The 21091-nt window shown below is 43.8% G+C and overlaps 1 protein-coding gene across 3 annotated transcripts in view; it reads left to right on the top strand.

Moving 5' to 3' along the window:
* The first annotated feature begins 387 nt into the window (after positions 1-387).
* ATAD2B (ATPase family AAA domain containing 2B) overlaps positions 388-21091 on the top strand; it is a 141911-nt gene continuing 121207 nt past the window's right edge. For 2 of the 3 annotated variants that reach the window (XM_055121610.1, XM_055121609.1), the window contains exon 1: positions 388-1092. In XM_055121610.1, the coding sequence (XP_054977585.1) occupies positions 856-1092 (237 nt within the window). In that variant the 5' untranslated portion in view covers positions 388-855. Of the gene's footprint in view, positions 1093-17186; positions 17455-21091 lie in introns of those variants that run through there. The other variant, XM_055121611.1, reaches the window with a different exon arrangement.

Below are 21091 nucleotides of genomic sequence, written 5' to 3'. Positions count from 1 at the left end.
CACCGCCCCCCCACCTCCACCCCACCCCCATTCCTCGCCTTTGGGGGGGGGTCGTTCCTCGCTCCCTGCAGGACATCAGGATTAAGGTGGGGGGTGGGGAGAAAGGGGCTCCGTCTTCGGAGGGTAGGAAGGCTCCAGGCCCGGCTCCAGTGCGCCGGCTCGGCTTCTCCCCATTCCCTCCCTCCCTCCCCGGCTCCGAGACAGCCGGTGGGACCTGGGAACCATAGAGTCGCCCCAGCCCAGAGCGTCCCTTCCTAGGCTGCCCGTGACTGACGCCGCGCTGTTGGGCGGGCCCTAGCGGAGGGGCGGGGGGGAGGGAGAGAGCTAGAGCGAGCGAGTGCGAGAGGGAGAAGAGAGAGAGGGGGAGAGGAGAGAGAGAGAGACAGACAGACAGAGAGACAGAGAGAGAGATAGAGAGAGAGAGAGAGAGAGGGGCGCCGCTGTCTGGGCAGGGCTGGCGGCCTCGCAGCGCCCCGCAGCGGCCGCGGCCGGAAGCGCGCCCGTCGGCCCTGCGGCGCCGGAGCCCTGACGCACGGAGCTCGAGAACGAGAACGAGAGAGAAAGGGGCAGCAATGGCGGCGCCGCTCGGCTCCCGCTGAGGAGGGCGCAGCCGGCGGAGGCTCTGAGCCGCGGGCGCGCGGCCCTCCCCGCCCCCGCAAGCTCCCGCTCTCCTTCCCGCGCCGACTCCCCGCCAGCGCTTCCCGCCGCCCTCCCCGCAGGCCCCGCTCCGCGGCCCGGCTCGCGGCGCACCGGCTCCTCGGCTCCTCGGCGCCCGGCTCGGCGGGCCCCGGGCGGGCGGGCGAGCGAGCGGCGGGCCGGTGCCCCCTCCCGGCGGCCCCGCGCGCGCCGCGGACCATGGTGAACACGCGCAAGAGCTCCCTGCGCCTCCTCGGCTCCAAGTCGCCGGGGCCCGGGCCTGGGCCTGGGGCCGGAGGCGAGCCCGGGGCAAGCGGCGGCGGCGGCGGTAGCGGCGGCAGCAGCAGCCATTTCATCTCGTCTCGGACCCGCTCCTCCAAGACGCGCGCCGCCAGCTGCCCCGCCGCCAAGGCCGGGGCCAGCGGGGCGGCGGGCGCCGCGGCCGACGAGGCCCGGGTGAGCGAGCGCCGCGGGGCCGGGCGCGGAGGCTTTGTCTGGCGGGGCTCGGGGCTGCGCGGAGCCCCCCCGGGCCGCGACCGCCGCGGCCGCCCGGCTCTTTTGTGTGGGCGGCGGCGGCGGGCGCCCGGGGAGGGGGCCCCGAGGGGCGCGGAGGGGCGGGGGGCGCCCTTTCGGGGACGTTGCCGCGGCCGGCCGCGCGTGTCCCGGGCCCGGCGCGGCGGGGGGCCCGTGCGGGGGGCGCGGCGGGGCCGGGCCGCGGGGCCGGGCCGCGGGGGCTGCGGCGGGGAAGCGAAACTTTGCGGCGGTGTCAGAGCCGCCTCGTAAGTGTGTCAGCCGGCGCCGGCCGCTGGCTCCGGCGCTCCTCGCGGGCTGTTGTGGGGATGCGGGTATGTGTGTGTGTGTGTGTTGTGTGTGCGCGCACGCGTGTCTCTGTGTGTGTGTGGTGTGGGTGGCTCGGGTTGGCGAGGAGGCGCACGCCGAAGCTCCAGTTGGCAGCCTGGCAAGGGATGCTGAAAAGTTTGTAAGTGGCGCCCGCCGCAACTTGGCCGCCCCGAGCCCGGCGCGCCGGGACGCGGGGACCCGCGGGGACTCGAACTCCCCCGGGGCTCCCGCCCGGCGCCGCGTTCCAGGGGGTGGATTCCCAGCCGGCGTCGCCCTAGTTTGGGAAGTGGGGCTTTGAGGAAGGCGGGTGCTCCGTGGTGGCTTTTCTCTTTTTCATTTTTTTAAAAGAGCGAGTGAAATGTCACTTCAAGGGAAGGAAAAGTCTAACGTAGCCTAAGATTTTTTTAATTCTTTTAAGTCACTTCAAAGAAATTGATAGGTTATCAGATTGGCTCTGAACTCCGGAAAGTATTGCCTCTGACTTCACAGCGAGGTGGGCTTGTCCGCGAGTGATGTGGCTGGAAGTTTCTGTTCTGGATACTGAAAATGCTCCTTTGAACCCCGGCGCGCTCGTGGCGCAGGAAAAAGCACTGTTTTATGTTCTGTGGAGGGCGGTGAGATGATGGTTTGTGCGTGAGTTTTCTCTGCATCTCAGTGTTCTAACACGAATCAGAATCGAGACAAAAAAATTTTTTTTGAATTAGAGTATTCTGAAATATAGTATTGGATCTTTGAAAAAATATTTGGCTTTGCCTTTGTTAAGAATTTGGGAAGTACTTTAAAATCATCTTACGTGTAGACAACTTGGGGATTAAAAAAAAAAGACTGGTTGAGACAGGAAAGCTGAATCTGAAAGTTGCTCAAACTTCAGAATAGGTATTCTGAAAACTTGGGTTATTTTGTAGAAGTTATTTCCAAACTCATACAGACTCATTGCCTTTCTCAAGCTGATATGTTTTCAAGTAAAATATAATTTAAGAAAGGGCTGTTCTCTACTCTTAAGCATGCATAAAATATTTAGAATGTAAGCGTTTAATTGTATACTGCTATGAATGCCGGGTCTATTAGAGCAGTGTCTAATTCATCCCAAGCAATTAGCTCATCTGTCACTGATCAGTTTGTGGTCCCATGTTTGAATTCATGGATAGTTTGCTGTCCTTACCCCCTGAGGAATAAGGTGAGGTAATTTGTCAAGCAGCTGTTATGGAGATGTTAAAAGGCAAGAAATCAATAATCTAATGTAGAAATGAACATTTGGTAGCTTTTAAATGGCTAAGAATGAAAGATGGTAGGGTTTGCTCTTTGTGGAATGATGCTAATGAAACTTTGTTTCAGGGAGTCTTTTAAAATGTTTCTAGAGTAATGAAGTTAACTTTGAAACACTTTCAGTTTTAAGATTTGCTTCTACTAGATGATGGAATGATCTAATTGTATTCATAGAAAAATAATGGATTATTCTACATTATGGAGATTGGTCCTTTAGAAGAGGCTAAATTACAATTCTGAGCTTGCTAAATTTTTACACTATATATCTGAAGCAGGTTGTATATTTGCTCAGTATTTCTGAAGTAATTGATTTGAGTCTTGTTAAGCAGTTTCCTCACCAGTTTTATATTACAAGAATTTATATCACTTCCTGGTTTACCCTTTCTGGTGTACTTAAAGGCATCTTCTATGGAATCCTAGACATTTGCTGTTGTCTGTAAAGTTTCATTTGATGAAAACTGGGGACGCTTGTGGTGTGTTTTATTAGGAGGCTCTTATTTTTTTGTTAGGAAGAAATGCATTTTCCTTATAAGATATATAATTTTATATTATGTTCATCATTTCACATTTGATGCTGATTATTTCCTCCTTCCCTGACAAAATTATTTCTTCTAGATGCATTTTATTTGTTCTAAAAAGCCGTTGCACCACAAGCTGTGTTTATAGTTTTGTCTTTCAAGTATGTGTAGGATGGGGAAATAAACATGATGCATTTTGTAGGTTATTGCTGTGGTTTTTGCATGCCCACTTTTAATGTCATCTTGACTTGTGCTATGCAGATAGTTGTAATTACTTCTGAGTAGTTGGCTTTTTTGGTTTGTTTAGCATGTGTGAAGCAAGGTCTTTTTTTAGGTTAGTTACTCTGACCTTGAGCAATTAACAGTTGTTTGCTCCACCTAAGAGCACCCTCAGCAAACAAACTAATAAAGTCTTCTCTGTATTGGAAAGGAATTTTCTTCAGAAAGAATATTTAAGTTCTTTTCCTACTCAAGGCATGTTTGTTAGTGGTTTTGCCTTTGTTACTAGCTTTTTCTGATGCATCTGCATCCCTATTGTGAGGATCAAAGTAAGTTATTGGAGTAACTTTGTAGGTAAACTTATTTTATTAAAAAAATCTCTGGTTCTTTAACATCTTCATTTAATATTCTGTATTTTTATAATACCATTCTTTTTTTTTTTTTTTGCTTTTTGAGTCACAACCCAGCGATGCTCAGGGGTTACTCCTGGCTTTACACTCAGGAATTACCCCTGGCGGTGCTTGGGGGACCATATGGGGTGCCGGGGATTGAACCCGGGTCGGCCGCGTGCAAGGCAAACGCCCTACCCGCTGTGCTATCGCTCCGGCCCCTAATACCATTCTTATATTTGCCAACACAGCACTAGTAGAGTTGAGGTTTCAAACAGGAACGTCTGAGAAGGAAATATAATAATAATAATAATAATAATAATAATAATATATAACTCTCAAACGAGCAGGGAAAAATACAAGTTCCTTGGGTATCATATTTATATGCAGCACCATATTTAGTATTGAGCAACAGTGGTAAACAGTCCCTTGTGACAGTTTTGAACCAAAATAGCTGTGAAGTTCATAGGATTATCTCTGGTAGCCCCTCAATCCCCCAAAAATATCAGCTTTAAAAAATCCACTTTTGGGGGCGGGAGTGATAGCGGTTAGGCATTTGCCTTGCATGCGGCTGACCTGGGTTCAATTCCCAGCATTCCATATGGTCCCCCAGCACCGCCAGGAGTAATTCCTGAGTGTATAAGCCAGGAGTAACCCCTGTGCATTGCTGAGTGTGACCTAAAAAGCAAAAAAAAAAAAAAATCCAATTTTTTTTGTTTTGTTTTGCCACACTTTGGATATAGTCATGGCTTGTTTACTCTTGGTCCTGCATTCAGGGATCACTCCTGGCAGGGCTCTGAGGACACTATAGGGTGCCACAGATCAAATTTGGGTCAGTCACATATAAGGCAAATGCTTACCTACTGTACTGTTGCTCCTGCCCCTAAAAAACTCACCTTAAAAAGAATTCACTTACTGACCATACGTAGTCTGAATACATGAGAGGTGGAGTTTTTTAGGTTGTGGATGAAACTTGTAATACCTGTCGAAGTGTATGTGTATTCATTTCTTAGGTCTGTTTCCTTGGCTAGTAGTCTTTTTTTTTGGGGGGAGGGGTGTTGGGTCACACCCAGCAGTGCTCAGTAATTGCTTTTGGATCTGTGTCTTGGGATCTCTCCTGCTGGTGTTCAGGACCATGCAGTGCCAGGAACTGAACCCAGGGCCCCATACACTGCAGCCCATTCAGCAATTTTCCCAGACTGGCAAGTAGTCTTTTCAACCATTCTTTGATCAGTCCTTGATTGCATGTCTTTATATACTCATATACCTAAGTAGAGCTCCGCCTATAACCTCTGAAAACCAGAAAGACAGGTTGGTAGGATTACCATTTGTTACGAGAACTAGGAGTCCAATCATGGTCTGTACTTGGATGAAGAATGATCTTGTCTCGTCAAGGATTCTCCTTAGAAAAGTGCCATGTGACTTTGAATTTTATTATGGCATTTCTTTTTTATCACAAAAATGACATTCTATTTATATTACTGAGCTGACTTTTTAATTTATAGGAATATTTTATATTTGTTATACTTCCCTATTGGGAGGAGTTTTTGTTTTTGGGCTACACCCACTGGTGCTCAGGCCTTACTCCTGGCTTTGAATTTAAGGAAGCATTCCTAGTATAGGGTGCTGGGGATTGAATCCAGGTTGACCACATGCAAGCAAGTGCCTTACTTACTGTGCTATTGCGCTGGCCCCTATTGGGAGAAAATGAGTTACTGAGTGAGAAAAATGAATTTTTTTCCTATGTATTTTGGGCCACACCTACCTACTCTTAGAGCTGACTCCTCCTGGCTCTATGTCAGGGATCAAACCACAGTCCATCGTGCAAGCAAGGCAAATCCTGTACTCCCTGTTCTGTCTCTCCAAACACTTGAAATTTTTGAATAAAATGTTCTGGACTGGGGAAATAGCGCAGTGGGCCGCAGTGTATGCTTTGCTTTCAGGAGGCCCAGCCTTAATCCCCAACACTGCCAGGTGGGACTTGTCTCCTCCCACCACCGAAACAAAAAAGTCCTGAGGAGGAGGCAGGGAATGTGGCTCAGTGAGTGCAAGTTTAACATGCTTAAGACCTGGGTTTTGTTCCTGGTATTACAAAACAAAAGCTATGTACAAATTAAGGGGATTTATTTATTTTTAATTTGGGGGAGGTACCCAGTGGTGCTCAGGGCTTGCTTCGGCTCTATTCAGGAGGACCTTATGGGCTGCTAGGGATCAAACCCAGATTTGCTGCGTGCAAGGCAAGTGCCTTACCTGCTGTACTATCTCTGGCCCCCATGTGTTAGCTTTTAGATTTTGAGTGTATGCTTTTGTCACATTCTAAACTGCAGATGTGTTTGAACTAAGTATTGTAGTGTTAGTTTCCCCCACCCTCCCCATTTTTAGACTGTAGTTTTATGGAGGGTAGGATATACACCTTTGGTAATACCCTGTCTTACAACTTTTTATTATAGTAGGCTCTATTTTCCATAAGAGCAGGCACTCTATCTTACTTTCTTCATAATTGTTGTATACCTGTGTCTCATGCAGCCTCTTAAATGCTTAGTAAATAGCTATTAATTGAATAAATAGCATAATAAGGACCCATTCTGTTTTATGACAATCATTATGATTGGATTTAAGAATAGAGGATTTAAACCAGTTATTACCTTCAGGACTGCAAATATGCATAAAATATATATGAGAAATTATTATTATTGTTATTATTATTATTATTATTAGTAACTTGGTTTTGGGGCCGTACCCGGTGGTGTTCAGGGCTTTCTCCCTGGCTCTGCTCAGGGATCACTCCTGGTGGGCTGTGGGGATCATATGGGGAGCAGGGATTGAACCCAGGTTGGCTGCAAGCAAGGCAAGCACCCTATCCTCTGTACTGTCTCTTTGGGCCCTATATATGAGAAGTTATTGAATCAGTTGGAGGTAAAGACCAAAGAATCGTAGAGATTCTTAGTAAAAATTAGTGAAAAAGGAATTCCAATTCTTTATTCACTGAATGTTAATGGGGGAAGTCTTTGATGTTCTTTAGAAAGATTGTCTAGCTGGGGAAATAATAATAGTACAGAGGTTCAGGTGCTTATCTTGCATGTGGTGAGCCTGATTGGAACCCCTGCACCACATGGTCCCCTTCCCATTGTAGAGCTAGAGTGACCCAGCCCCTCTCTCTTCAAAAGAGATCATACCTGTGGTCTGAGTTCCTGCAACAGTGTTCCTATCAGACACAGTGCTCAGTAAATATTCTTTGAATAAATGAAAATATATCTCAATTAATTTTCATATTAGCAGCCTTGGACTAGAGCGATAGCACATTGGGCAGGGCGTTTGCCTTGCATGTGGCTGAACTGGGTTCGATTCCTCCATTTCTTTCAGAGAGCCCGGCAAGCTACCAAGAGTATCCCACCCATACGGCAGAGCCTGGCAAGCCACCCGTGGTGTATTTGATATGCAAAAAAACAGTAACAAATCTCACAATGGAGAGGTTACTGTGCCCACTTGAGCAAATCTGATGAACAATGGGACAACAGTGATACAGTGCTATTAGCAGTCTTTATTCTTTTTTTTTTTTTTTTTTTTTTGCTTTTTGGGTCACACCTGGCGATGCACAGGGGTTACTCCTGGCTCTGCACTCAGGAATTACCCCTGGCTGTGCTCAGGGGACCATATGGGATGCTGGGATTTGAACCTGGGTCGGCCGCGTGCAAGGCAAACGCCCTACTCGAAGTGCTATCTCTCCAGCCCCTAGCAGTCTTCATTCTTGATAATGCTTATTTGTTGTACTTTGCTCTTAGGTGTGTTTGGTGTGATATCTTAAAAAGAAAAAGAGTAGGGTCTGGAGTGGTAGCAGAGTGGGATAGGGTGCTTGCCTTGCACAGGACTAACCTGGATTCAATCCCTGACACCCCATATGGTTGAGCCTGCTAGGAGGGATCCAAGAGTGCAGGGCCTGGAGTCAACCCTGCGTGTCATTGCTTGTGCCCGCCCGCCTTGCCCCCTTACCCCTTTTCCAAAAACAAAAGAAGAGGAATAAATAGTGAACATCTCACTGGAGTTCAATGCTATCTCATTTAACTTCTGCAGTAATCCTGTAATACAGAATCTGATAAGTCATTTACAGCTAGTGAAACAGTTGCAGAAGAGAAATTGCTTGTATAGAGGACCAAATAAGTAATAAGTATTAGAGGTAAATCTTCTATTTTCATATATGTTTATCACTTCTCTTTGAAAGTCAAGTAGTTTCTATTAGTATCTGAAGAAGTGAAGAAGTATGTTCTGGCAGGAACATACTGTATATTGATAGATTTTTATCAGAATCTATGGAATTTTTACCAGACTCTAGGATTGACTGGGGACTGATGTGGGATGAGAAGCCCTTAGGGATATGAAATATAGGACAGTGACTTTTGGTTAATTGCTTGCCTCCTGAATTTAGGAAGTGAGTATAGGCATATTTTATAGAGATGATTTTTGCAATATTTTTACTTCCTAGTTTTGTTTTTTTTTTTCCTTTTTGGGGGACACACCTGGCAGTGCTCAGGGCTTACTCCTGGCTCAGGGATCACTCCTGGTGGACTCAGGGGACCATAAGGGGTGGTAGATATTGAACTTGGGTAAACCTGATGCAAGGCAAGCTCCCTACCTGTCTCAAGTAGAAGTTTTTATTAAAAGATGTGTACTAAAGAGATAAACATACAGTACAGATTCGTGAACTGGTAGGTGACTTCTGCATTAAAATCTTTAAATTAAATTATTTTTGGGAATGGTAGCACCAGGTAGTGCTTGGGGGATACTCCCAGATCTACTCAGGGGTTGCCCCTGGATGTGTTGGGGGACCCTGCAGTAGTAGGATAATCTGAATTTGGCTGTATGCAAGACAAGCATTGTAGCCCCTGTGCTCTGTCTAGCCCCTGAAAGTTTTAAAGAAAAAATAGATTTTTTTTCATTTTTTTTTCTTTTTGGCTAGAGCAATAGGACATTTACCTTGAGTATGGCTGACCCAGGTTTGATCCCCAGCATCCCATATGGTTGTTCAAGCCATCCAGTCGTGATCTCTGAGCACAGAGCTAGGAATAAGCCCTGAGCACCTACCAACCCTCCCCTCCTCAAAGTTAGTATTTTTTTTTACTTTTTACTGTTCAGTTTCCAGACTTACTAGATAAAAAATTTGTAGGAAGGTAGTATTTGCCCAAGGCCATACAATTATTTAGAAACTTCAGTTAATTGAAAAATGGAAGTGTCAGTGTTTAGTTTTTTAAATCAAGGAACTCATTGACTGGGCATTTAAGATGAAGGGGTACCCTAGACTTTTGACCTCAGCTCTTTGGAAGTAGTTTTTTCAATTAAAAAAAAATCTGAAATAGGGCCAGAGAGATAACACAGTGGACTGATTGTATTGTAGGTGACTTTAGCGAACTGGGGAGCTTGGGAGGGAGAGTGCTTCCACTTCTCTGCTTGACCCATCTCAGTCACTCCTGAGGAAGTACATGCCTGGTGTGGGTTAGGACTGGTTAAGTGGGCTACAAGCACCTACGCTGCACATTAGTGACAGTAGACAATAGTCTTCCACTACCTGTGTCTGAATTCCACTTGTTCTGCATGGTGTGGGAACTGGCCCCTACTACCCAAGATCTCGGCGAACCATAGACTCAGGCTAGAGCAAGAAATTGCTCTTTGTTGGAAAAGGAAAGTCAGTGTAATTTAGCCTAGATGTTTTAGAAACATCGCCTTACAGGGGTTGGACAGATTGAACAGTGGTTAAGGCACTTGTCTTGCTTGTGGCTGACCTTGGTTCTGTACAGAGTGTGGAGTAAGCCTGAATACTGATGGGTGTGACTCCCTCCCTCCCCAAATGTCCAAATGTAGGGGGAGGAGAGAGAGGTTGGTAAGAGAACTTGGACTTATCTGGAGAGGAAAATAGCAGTTTGGGGAGATGGTTATCCTTTCATATAGTTTCAGCACTTTGATTCTGTGCTCAGGGGACCTTATGCTGGGGACCCAACCTGGGTTGTCCTCTTGCTAGGAAAGGGCTTAAGGGCTCTATTCTCTGTTTCTCCTTTTCTGAAGGGGGGCAGAATCCATCTTTTGTGAATGATGCCTCAGTTTGTCTCAGTTTATGGTGTATCTCAGTTTCTCCAGCTCCTAAGAGCTTAGTCTCAAAAGAATGTGTTCCTCATGCCTTTGGGCTATTTCAGAACTTGGCAATTTCTTCTTAGTTTATTGTAGTACTGTAGCACCGTCGGATTTGCTCGAGTGGGCACCAGGAACGTCTCCATTGTGAAACTTGGTCTCCATTGTGAAACTTGTTGTCACTGTTTTTGGCATATCGAATACGCCATAGGTAGCTTGTGGGTCGGATACTCTCCGTAGCTTGCCGGGCTCTCTGAGAGGGACAGAGGAATCATACTGAGGTCGGCGCATGTACGGCAAACATCCTACCCTCTTGTGCTATTGCTCCAGTCCCTTAGTGTTAAACTTAGTTTATTATTTCTCAAAAACTCTGCCAGGAGTAATTTCCTGAGTATAGAGCCAGAAGTTACACTGAGCATTGCTGGGCGTGGCCCCAAAACAAAAACAAAAGCGTTACCAGTGCCGCCTATCCATCTGTCTGCAATAGTTACACAGGACTGATCCCGTGCTTTGAATTTTTTTTGGAATGTGTTTGGGCTGCACCTGCTAGTGCTCAGGGCTTGCTTCTGGTTTTGTGCTCTCTCTCCAGATAAGGCTGGAGAGAGAGTACAGTGGGTGCTTTGATTGATCTGATCCAGATTCGAACCCCAGCACCTCACATTGTCCCCTGAGCCCACCAGTAGTGATCCCTGAGTGTATAGCTAGAGGTTAGCAATGTTACTCCTGTGGGGATTTGGTACCATATGGAATACTAGGTATTGAACCTGGGTCAGTCATATACGGGTCAAGTAGCTTACCCACAATGCTCATGTGGCCTCTGATCTCTGGCCCTTGATCACATGTGGGAAGCCTCACCACATGATGTGTAAGCACTGCTAGTTGTGACCCAAAAACTGAATAGAAAAAGAAAAGGGAAAAATTATTAAATAAACATTTTAGACAATGTGAAAATGCACAGAAACAATAAGGACTTTCCTCTGCTCACTTAGTTTCTCTACTTCCTTTCCTGGGGCTAGTCATTGGTAAAATCCATATACTCAGGATTGTTAGATGCCTTTTCCTGCCTGTCTTTCGTAGTTAATACTTCTGTCAAGGGCAGAGACTTTATCATCATGTAAGTGTATCTAATGTGATTATAGGAGCTTAGTAAATTTGGTTGTAGAATGAATGGATCTCGGAAGATAGTTAAGGTTATGTTATGGGGGTTCCACAATAGTATGGAGTTAAAGCTCGGGTTTGGGGCTGATCCTGGTTTGATCCCTGGCACTGAATATGGTTCCCTTGAGCACCAGGGTCCCCTAGCACCATTGTGGGTATGGTGCCAAAGCAAACATAGGTTATGAGGTTTTATTAATTGTACAAAACCAAATACCCTTATTTGAACTATATCCATTTTTAGGGTAGGCGTGTAATATTTATTGTTTGTACTACCTCACTGATTTTTCTAATAATCTCCTGAGGTAGTTTTGAATTACATTGTTATTGCTGTGGTATAAAATTAGTTTTGTTCAACTTTCAGGTCGTGGTATTTTTTGGTATTGTCTCTTTTTCATTTTTAATGTTAATGTTAATATTTTTAGATGGGAAAAATCATCTATAAGGCTGGAGAGAGAGTACAGTGGGTGCTTTGATTGATCTGATCCAGATTCGAACCCCAGCACCTCACATTGTCCCCTGAGCCCACCAGTAGTGATCCCTGAGTGTATAGCTAGAGGTTAGCAAGTACAGCTGGGTATGGCCCAAAAAACATAATTTATCTTTATCTCCTAGGAAGAAGACTGGTTACATTTTAAATTATAATAGCATTAAAAATAATTACTCAAGATATATTTCTGTCTTTACATTATTTTTATGATTATTTAGAAGCATTAAATCTCTTGGGATATTGGAGGGAAATGTTAGTGCCTGAATTTTTATATAATTGTGTTGGCCCTAAGTAAATAAAACAACAGTGTAAGTTTTGTTTTCTGTAGTCGTGGTAACTGCTGCCTCTGTGCATTCTTTTAAAAATGAAAGAAGAGAAATTGACTGCCCTTCTAAACGCTTTTTAATGAAAACAGGAATACTTTGTTTTTGTCTGTTGTACCACACCTGGCAGTGCTCAGGGGCAATTCCTAGCTCAGTACTACAGGTGGGTCTTGCTGCTGAGTGGGCCAGGCAGTGCTAGGGATCAAACCTGGACCTTCTGTATGCAAAACCTGTGCTTTAGTCTTTTGAGCTATCTGGAAGTTAGATAGCTTTTTATTTCCAGGAAAGGAAATTAGAAAAGATTGCATCCATATCCTTTCTGATTTGAACTTAGGGATAATGTTTCTATGCCAGTTTTCTTGTTTCTTGGAGGGCCCTTTTTTTATTGGTTATTTTGCTTTTTTGGGGTATAGGGGAAGGACTCTTGAGCAGTGCTGAGGCAGGAGTGGGGTGCGATGGTTGCTCCTACAGATACATGGCCCAGCTTTGGTGGCTTGATGATTTGGTGTTTGCCTTTGGTGTTGGGAGTCACCAGGGCCATACTCTCCCCTGTGGTCCTCTGTGAGCCATGCAGTGTCTCTGGAACTCAGGATCTCATTTAGTTGACCTGGGTTACTTCTGGCAGCACATGGGGACCCTGTGTGGTGCCTGGTATTGAACCTGGGTTGGCAATGTGCAAGGCAAGTGCCCTACCTACTGCTATTGTTCTGGCCTTGTAATTTTTTATTTTAAATAAAAGCACAGCTGCAAGTCACCTGCACTTTCTTATCACTTGCTTGGTTCTTTCAGTCATGACTTCCAGTCATCATTTCATAGAAATCATGCTAGCATAAGTTAGTGACTCATTTCTCCTGCCACTGTTAGGCATTCTTTCCATTTATGATTTTTTTTTTTTGGGGGGGGGCGCACACCCTGCAGTGTACAGGGGCTATTCCTGGCTTTGTGCTCACGAGTGATTCCTAGAGATGCTGGAAGAGCAGAAATGGTGCCAAGGACTCATACTGGGGTGAGCTGCATGCAAGTCGAGCAAGTATTTTACTTCCTGTACCACCTCTCCAGGATGTCACCTCCACCCCTCTTTAGGATTTTAGTTCCACTTTCCCTCTCTTAGTGAGACACACTGTGTTTTTCTCTGGTTTGTATGACATCTTTTGTATAATCTCATTAGACATGTATTTAAAAGTTTTGACTTGTATCTTTTTGTTTTCCATTCTGTGTATTACCTGTGATACTTTTATTATATTTTCACATTTGTTTCTAGTCCTCACTTTATTGTCTGAGAACTGTCAATTAGTTTGATATCAGAGGTATCAATTAGGTTGTCCAATATTATAATTCTTGTTAGAATTTCAAATCTTAACTTATGAAATAAAATTCAGTTTATGGGCAGGGGACATAGTTCAAAGGTCTAGTGTACTTGCTTTGCATTTGGAGACACCTGGTTCAAAACCTGGCATCTCATGAATCTTCAAGCACTGTTGCCCTGCAACATGCTGGGAGCACTGAGCACTGAACTCTGAGCACTCCTAATAACAGCCCCAAACCCCAAATTTAGGGGCCTGAGCAGTAGTATAGCAGATAGGGTGTTTGCCTTGCATGCAGTCAATGTAGGCACCCCATATGGTCTCCTAAGCACAGCCAGGAGTGATCCCTGATTGCAGAGCCAGGAATAGTCTCTAAGCATCACTGTGTGGGGTTCAAAAATAAACAAAAGTATAGCATTTTTTTTTAAAAAACATTCTTTAAAGTATCTCTTAACCCCATATTCCCTAGCAAAAACGATCACATTTTGCAAATACTTTCATTATCTTTATTATAAATACTAATATGCCCCTGTGACCGTTCACTTTACTATCACATTTTTACAATATATATTTTCATTTCTGGTTTTTTTTTCTGTTCCTTTTTTTTTTCTTTTTGGGCCACACCCGGCAATGCACAGGGGTTACTCCTGTCTCTACACTCAGGAATTATTCCTGGTGGTGGTCAGGGGACCATATGGGATGCTGGAATTCGAACCCAGTTGTGTGCAAGGTAAACGCCCTCCCCTCTGTGCTATCATCATTCTAACCCATGTTCCTTTTTTTTTTTTTTTTTGATTTGTTTGTTTTGGGGCCACAGTTGGTGATGCTCAGGACTTATTGTGTCTGCAAGTATTTTTGGCACCACATGTGCTGCCTGGGATTTGAAATGGAACTGTCCTCCTGCAAGGCCTTACTTCTGGTACTTAATCTCTACCCCCTGAAAACTCATCTTTTAAAGTCTTCATCATTTATAATATCTTCTTCTTTGGTCTCTACTAGCAGTTACCATTTTTAGTGTTTTACTTTCAGAGAAATATGTACCTCTATGATGGCACTTGTTACAATATGCCATATACTATAATTGTGATTGTCAAGCCAGCAGATTGTATTTTATGTACATTTAGGTGTTCAATAAATGTTTGCTAAATAGTTATTCCCTTATTCTGAGAAGCCTTTCCTACTTCTGGATTGTAATGTAATCACTCTTGACACAGATTGCCAAATGACTCTGGGAAGATTGCATAATCTCCTTTAATATCTTTGTCCTGAAACTGGCAACACCCATCTCAAAGGGTTAGGTTATAATTAACTGTTAAAATGCTTTGAAGAAGAAAAATTAAGGTTGAGCATTATGATCATCCTATTAAAGATGAACTGTTAGTATCAGGTTTGTAGGTAAAAGCTTTCCCAAAGCTTGAAGTTAATTAAATGGTGCTGGAGTAATTAGGTTGTACATATCTTGGTAGTTCACTTTGTTTAAATCACTGTATTTTTTGGGGGAGGGGAGGAGCGCCTTTTAATGTTATTTTTCTGAAGCCTTTGTCACAGAACCAAGTTAAAATTGAAATCGCCACTAAGTATAGTTATATGACACAGCATTAGGTTGGTGTACTTTACATTGTATTTAAATGATGTTAAAATGCCAGAGGCCTTCAGACTTCTGTGTAATAAAAAATCATTTGGAGATTTTAGGTTAGCAGGTTCTTTCTTGCTTGTCTGTCTGTCTGTCTGTCTGTCTCTCTTCCTTCCTCCCCTCATGGCTTTCTCCTTGCTCTTCACTCAAGGATCACTCTTGGTGGGGCTCAGGGGATCAGATAGGGTGTTGGGGATTGAACCTGGATCAGCTGCATGCAAGACAAGTGTTCTTCCTCTTTTCCCTCCCCTCCCCTCTCTCTTCTTGGGTGTCACACTTGCTGTGCTCAGGGCATGCTGCTGGTTCTTCTTGGGGAACCATGTGGTACCAGGGTTCAAACCCGGTTCTCCTGCATACAAAGCATGTATTCCACTCCTTTGTAACAAAGGAAGTTATTTTACTTAATAAAAGATCCAGGTGAAGGGGTGGAGAGATAGCTTAATGGAATGGGGCATATACTTGTGGTACTCAGGGCTTACTCCTGGCTCTGTGCTCTTTGTGAGGTTTGGGGATCCATGGGGTTCTGGGGATTGAATGCAGGTTGGTGGCATGCAAGGCAAATACCCTTCCCATTGTACTATCTTCCTGGCCCCACATGTATTGGTTTTTCTTTTTCTATCTTTTTTTTTTTTTTAATAACCAGAAAAGTTCATGGGGGGGTGTTTATTACTAGTTTGGTGTAGTAAGGGGTCTTTAATGAGGATGCTCAGAGAACCACATGATATTGGAGATTGAACCCAGGACTTCCGTATGTGAAGTATGCTGCTGAACTCCTTTGAGCAAGTTGACATCTTTAAAGTGAATGAAATCAGGAATGAAATCAGCAGAGTTGTGATGTAGTGCATGAGGTCCTAAGTTATGTTCTTTGGGTAAGATTTTGTATAGGACATCTTATTTGAGTAGTAACCAGTAGAATTTTATTAGATGGATTAATGCTGGCCTAGTTTTCTAAATTGGTATAAAGTAATTCACAGGTGTTTCTGTATTGACATTTGCCGTCACTGTTTTTATTTTTGCCTTCATTTTGAACACATGACATTACTTCAGGGACAACTTGTTGGATATGCTGTATAATGCTTTTCAATTCCTAATACACACTTCTCAAGTCCAGCTGTGTACAAAATCACTTGGAGTTCTTGTCAAGTGATTGGATAGATCTGATTGGATAGATCTGGGGTAGAGCATATTTGAAGTGTTAACTGTAGCAGGTAATCAACTTTTGGTTGAATAGTTTGGGTTAGATGACCTTTTTCAGGCTGGAGTGATAGCATAGTGGGTAGGGCGTTTGCCTTGTATGTGGCTGAGCCGGGTTCGATTCCTCTGCCCCTATCTGAGAGCCCGGCAAGCTACCGAGAGTATCTCACCCGCTTGGCAGAGCCTGGCAAGCTATCCGTGGCGTATTTGATATGCCAAAAGCAGTAACAACAAGTCTCACAATGGAGATGTTACTGGTGCCCGCTCGAGCAAATCGATGAGCAACGGGATGACAGTGACAGTGACAGATGACCTTTTAGGCAGCCTTGAGTCTGTGTTTTCTAAGTGTTAGAGGTTGAAGTGTCTATTGTATAAATCAAACTCTATTAGGAATGGAAATCCTCCTATATTTGAGTTTGTTTGTTTCTGGGCCACGCTTGGCTATTCCTGGGTACAGGACATCTTGTGGCTCCTTGCTCAGCAGTCTCTCCCGGCTGTGGTGGAGAATTATGCAGAACTGGGATTGAACCCAGGACGTCAGCATGCAAAGTATGTACTTCCGTCTCTCAGGCTCCCCTCACCCAAGGTTTGACAGTCATTTGTCAGTTAACGTATTTCTGATTTTCAGTTCTCTTAAAGGGTGAGATTGGGGAATACAGAACCTAGGGAACTGAAATAGCAAATTTTGGGTGGTCTCTGTGGCAGTGCTCAGGGGCTCAGGTGCCTCTCCTGGCAGTACTTGGCCAGGCTTTGTGGGCCTGATGGTTTGGTGTTCTCTGCCCTTGGTGACGTGATGCTGATTGACCCAGTGATGTTGGGAGACACCTGGGCCATATCTAGTGGTGGTTTGGGGACTATGATTAAACTTCCAGCCTTTTGAGCTGTGTCCCTCACCAATAGTACAGTATTTAAGAGTATTCTATTAAGAAAAGTAAGCATCTTTGCTGATGAAGTACTATTATGTGATTGATTCTTTTTTTTTTTTTTTGTGGTGTTGGGGCCTGAGCTTGCCTCATACATGCAAGTGTTAATACTGCTGAACTGCATTTTTAGGTTAGCTTGTATTGTGTTTTAATTTTCTCCTCTACTGAGGATAGTTTGAAAGTAGCTACCTAGCTTTTCTTGAGAACTTTAATAAGTGGTATGTTACACAACTAACATGTTTATTATCTTTAATTATAGATGTTCTGATGTTCGAATTTCTAATTGTTTTTCCTTTGTGCCTTTTAATTTCAGTGTAGTCATATGGCTTTAAAATTCATGCTAAATTGCATTACAGCACAAAATTAGAAATTGGCCTTTCTGTGAAAAAATGTTAATTTATGTGAATTTACTTCTAAAGATTGCATTTGGATACCTCATCATATATTGTAAGTATTATGCTTATTTACTAGAGGCTACATTTTGACTGTTTGGTAATATAGTTGTCTTTAGCAAAATATAATACTAGAATGGTACACTTAGGAACTTAAATAGCTCTTCAAATAAAATATTTCTTTTGAACACCCAAGCAGTACTCAGGGGCCCTTTAGCAATTTTGGACTTATGGACTAGTGTTTAAGTGCTATTAGGACCACCCTGGCTTACTTCGTGGTCTCTAGGTATACCCAGTGGTTGCTTGGGAGGCCATGTGGTGCCTGGCAGTCCAATTCCTACTGTCTTCCTGGTTCTTTAAAAATAATTTCTCTTTCTTTCCAATTTTTTTACTTGCTGAAGTGTTTGGTCACACTTGTGGTGTTGTCTGAGAATTGCGTACTTGGCTAAGTCACTCTTACTCACTTTGTTGCATTATGCTGATTGTGTTTTTTGTGGTGCCAGGGAATGTACACTGGCTACATGGAGTGGTGTCAGGGATTTAATTCTTGGCTTTATATATGCAAGGTGAGCACTCACCTACTGAGTCACATCCCTGAGTCCTGAAATAGTTGTTTAATATATTTTCTCAGTAAAAGTTTGTAGCATTAAAAAGGAACAACATTCATATACTTGAAAAGTACCTTATTAGGGCAGAGAGATAGCTCAGTAGTCTGGATGCATGCATTTCATGTGGGATGTCCAGGTTTGCTCCCTGGTGCTGCTGGTTCCTCAAGCCCTAATTTCCCCCCCACCCCATTAAAACTGATCATTCATACCTTTGGAATACTGATCTATAATATCAAATGATAAAGCATGAACATACCTAGTTCCCAGATCTTGGTATACAATTCTTGACTAAAGAGAACCAGTGCTTCTTGAGGAAATGGCTAATTCTAGGGTTAGGAGGAAAAATGTTTATAAGCTGCCTACTGATTCTTTTTATTTTGGGTTTAGAAAATGAGGAAATTCCTTATTTCATTCAAAATGATGCGGATGTGTCAGAAAATTCATAAAAGTCATCTTGAAAAAGCTCCAGATAGGGCCTGGAGATAGCTCCGTGGTAAAAACATCTGCCTTTGTAAGGATGAGGTTTCACACTCCATCCCCTGTGCCATTCCATCCCTTGTGTACTGACTGTGATCTTGGCAGCCCCGCTTTCTTGTGCTCCCTGGTGCCACAAGGGATTTCTGGCTGCTCCACAGCCCAGGGGTAAAACTCCTGATGAGCACGGCAACAAAAGATGGGTGAGCACTAGAGAGATGGCTCTAAGTGCTAGAGCACATTTTGATGCAGAAGCCTTGGGTTTGATCCCTGGCTCTGCAGATTACTCTGCAGTGCTACAGTGCTACCCCTGAGCACCATTGGGGATGGTCCCAAACCAAACCAAACAACTGATTTTTCTTTTTTTTGCTTTTTTGGGTCACACCCGGCGATGCTCAGGGGTTACTCCTGGCTCTGCACTCAGGAATCACTCCTGGTGGTGCTCAGGGACCATATGGGATGTGGGGGACCAAACCTGGGTTGACCGTGTGCAAGGAAAATGCCCTGCCCACTGTACTATTGCTCTGGCCCCAAACCGAACAGCTGAACCCCAACCAAACCAAATAAGAATCCATTAGCCCGTACTCAGTGAAGAAATGAAAATTGCGGAATGAAAACTCATAGAAAATAGAATGCCAGTGCCTCCCCCCTCCCCCCAAACTCCAACAATTTACTTTGATTTTTGGGTCATACCTGGCAGTGATCAGGGCTTATTCCTGGCTCTGTACTCAGGTTGGAACTTGGGGGGACAATATGGTGCTCTGGGAATTGAATTTGGATCAGCAGTGTACAAGACAAACACCTTACTTACTATACTATCTGTCCCTTCCACTCACCTTTTTTGGGGGCCACACCTGGCAATGCTCATGGGTTACTCCTGGCTCTGCACTCAGAAATTACTGGTGGTGCTTGGGACCATGTGGGATGCCAGTGATTGAACCTGGGTTGGCTGTGTGCAAGGCGAATGCCCTACCCACTGTAATGTTGCTCCAGCCTTCTGTCCCTATTTTTGATAAATTTCAATATATGTGTGAATTGGGCTTTTGTTACATCATTTTTGGATTCCTTATAGGGAGGGTTATGATGCTAATACAGCAAAGTTTATAGCAAAGTCTTTGTTTTGGGACATACATACTTGAGTGTTGTGAGAGAATAGGTATCTTGTTATTAAAAAAGTGTATATATGTATATTCACATGTATGTATATTCATACACACAAACAGAGCAGATCTTTTTGTTGTGATGCTAATGTAGCAAAATGTTGATTTGGGAGAGGTTTCATTCAGATGAATGAAACAGTATGCGGTAAAAAATTATACTGTTTTTAACTGTGTAATTGTCACAAATTTTATGAGTTTTTTTTTTTTTTTTTTTCAAAAAATGTGATGTAGGGGCTGGAGCGATAGCACAACGGGTAGGGCGTTTGCCTTGCACGCGGCCGACCCGGTTTCTAATCCCAGCATCCCATATGGTCCCCTGAGCACCGCCAGGGGTAATTCCTGAGTGAAGAGCCAGGAGTAACCCCTGTGCATCGCCGGGTGTGACCCAAAAACCAAAAAAAAAAAAAAAAAAAGTGATGTATGGCCATTATATGAAACTTTGAGAAATAATGCCAATATTACTTAAAAATAATTTATTGCCAAACTATTTGTTAAAATTGAATACTTAAGAGTGCTGGAGCGATAGCACAGCAGGTAGGGCGTTTGCCTTGCACGCAGCCGACCCGGGTTCGATTCCCAGCATCCCATATGGTCCCCTGAGCACCACCAGGAGCAATTCCTGAGTGCAGAGCCAGGAATAACCCCAGTGCAGAGCCAGGTGTGACCCAAAAAGCAAAAAAAAAAAAAAACAACAACAAAACCAAACAAACTTAAAATTGATACACATAATTTCTTTATGACATTTTAATATTTTAATAGTATTTTTCTGGTCTGCAGGAAAAGTTAGCACATTAGTTGTTATTGATTTATGTATTATAGTTTATAGTTAAAATATTACACTTGAAAATTTGCTACAGTATAATGAAGTATGGACTTAAAGTTCAATTTTTTATGTCCAAAGATTCTGAGCCACTATCACTAGTTTTATTAAGAACTTTTCTCATACCACTGGTTCTGATATATAATTAAAAAAATATTTTTTGGGTCACATTTGGTGGTACTCAGGGCTTACTCTTGGCGCTGCACTCAGGGTCACTCTTGGAGGTGCTCAGGAAGTGCTGGGTACTGAACCTCAGTCAGCCACGTGCAAAACAAGCACCCTATATGCTGTATTTTTGCTCTGGCCCTAATACTCCCATCTTTTTGAAGGTTTTGACCACTGGTTTATGTGAAAATAGGTCCTATATCTTAATTACCCCCATGCTTAGTAATAGTTTCAAGAAGAGGAACTTAATATTTCTAGTGGGCTTCTACTCATCGTAGAAAGGTGCAGGTCAATCTTTATAATATAATAATTATTATTGTTTTTATTTTTCAATTTTGGGTCACACCTAGAGTACTCAGGGCTTACCTTTGGTTCTGTGCTCAGTGTTCAATTCTGGTGGGGATTAGAGGACCATATGGAGTGCTTGGAATCAAACTCAGGTTGGCTGTGTGCAAGACAAGCATC

The sequence above is a fragment of the Sorex araneus genome, chromosome X (assembly GCF_027595985.1).
Source record: "Sorex araneus isolate mSorAra2 chromosome X, mSorAra2.pri, whole genome shotgun sequence".
Lineage (NCBI taxonomy): Eukaryota > Metazoa > Chordata > Mammalia > Eulipotyphla > Soricidae > Sorex > Sorex araneus.
Note: the sequence above shows the minus strand (reverse complement) of the source record. Positions and strands in the feature narration are given on the sequence as shown.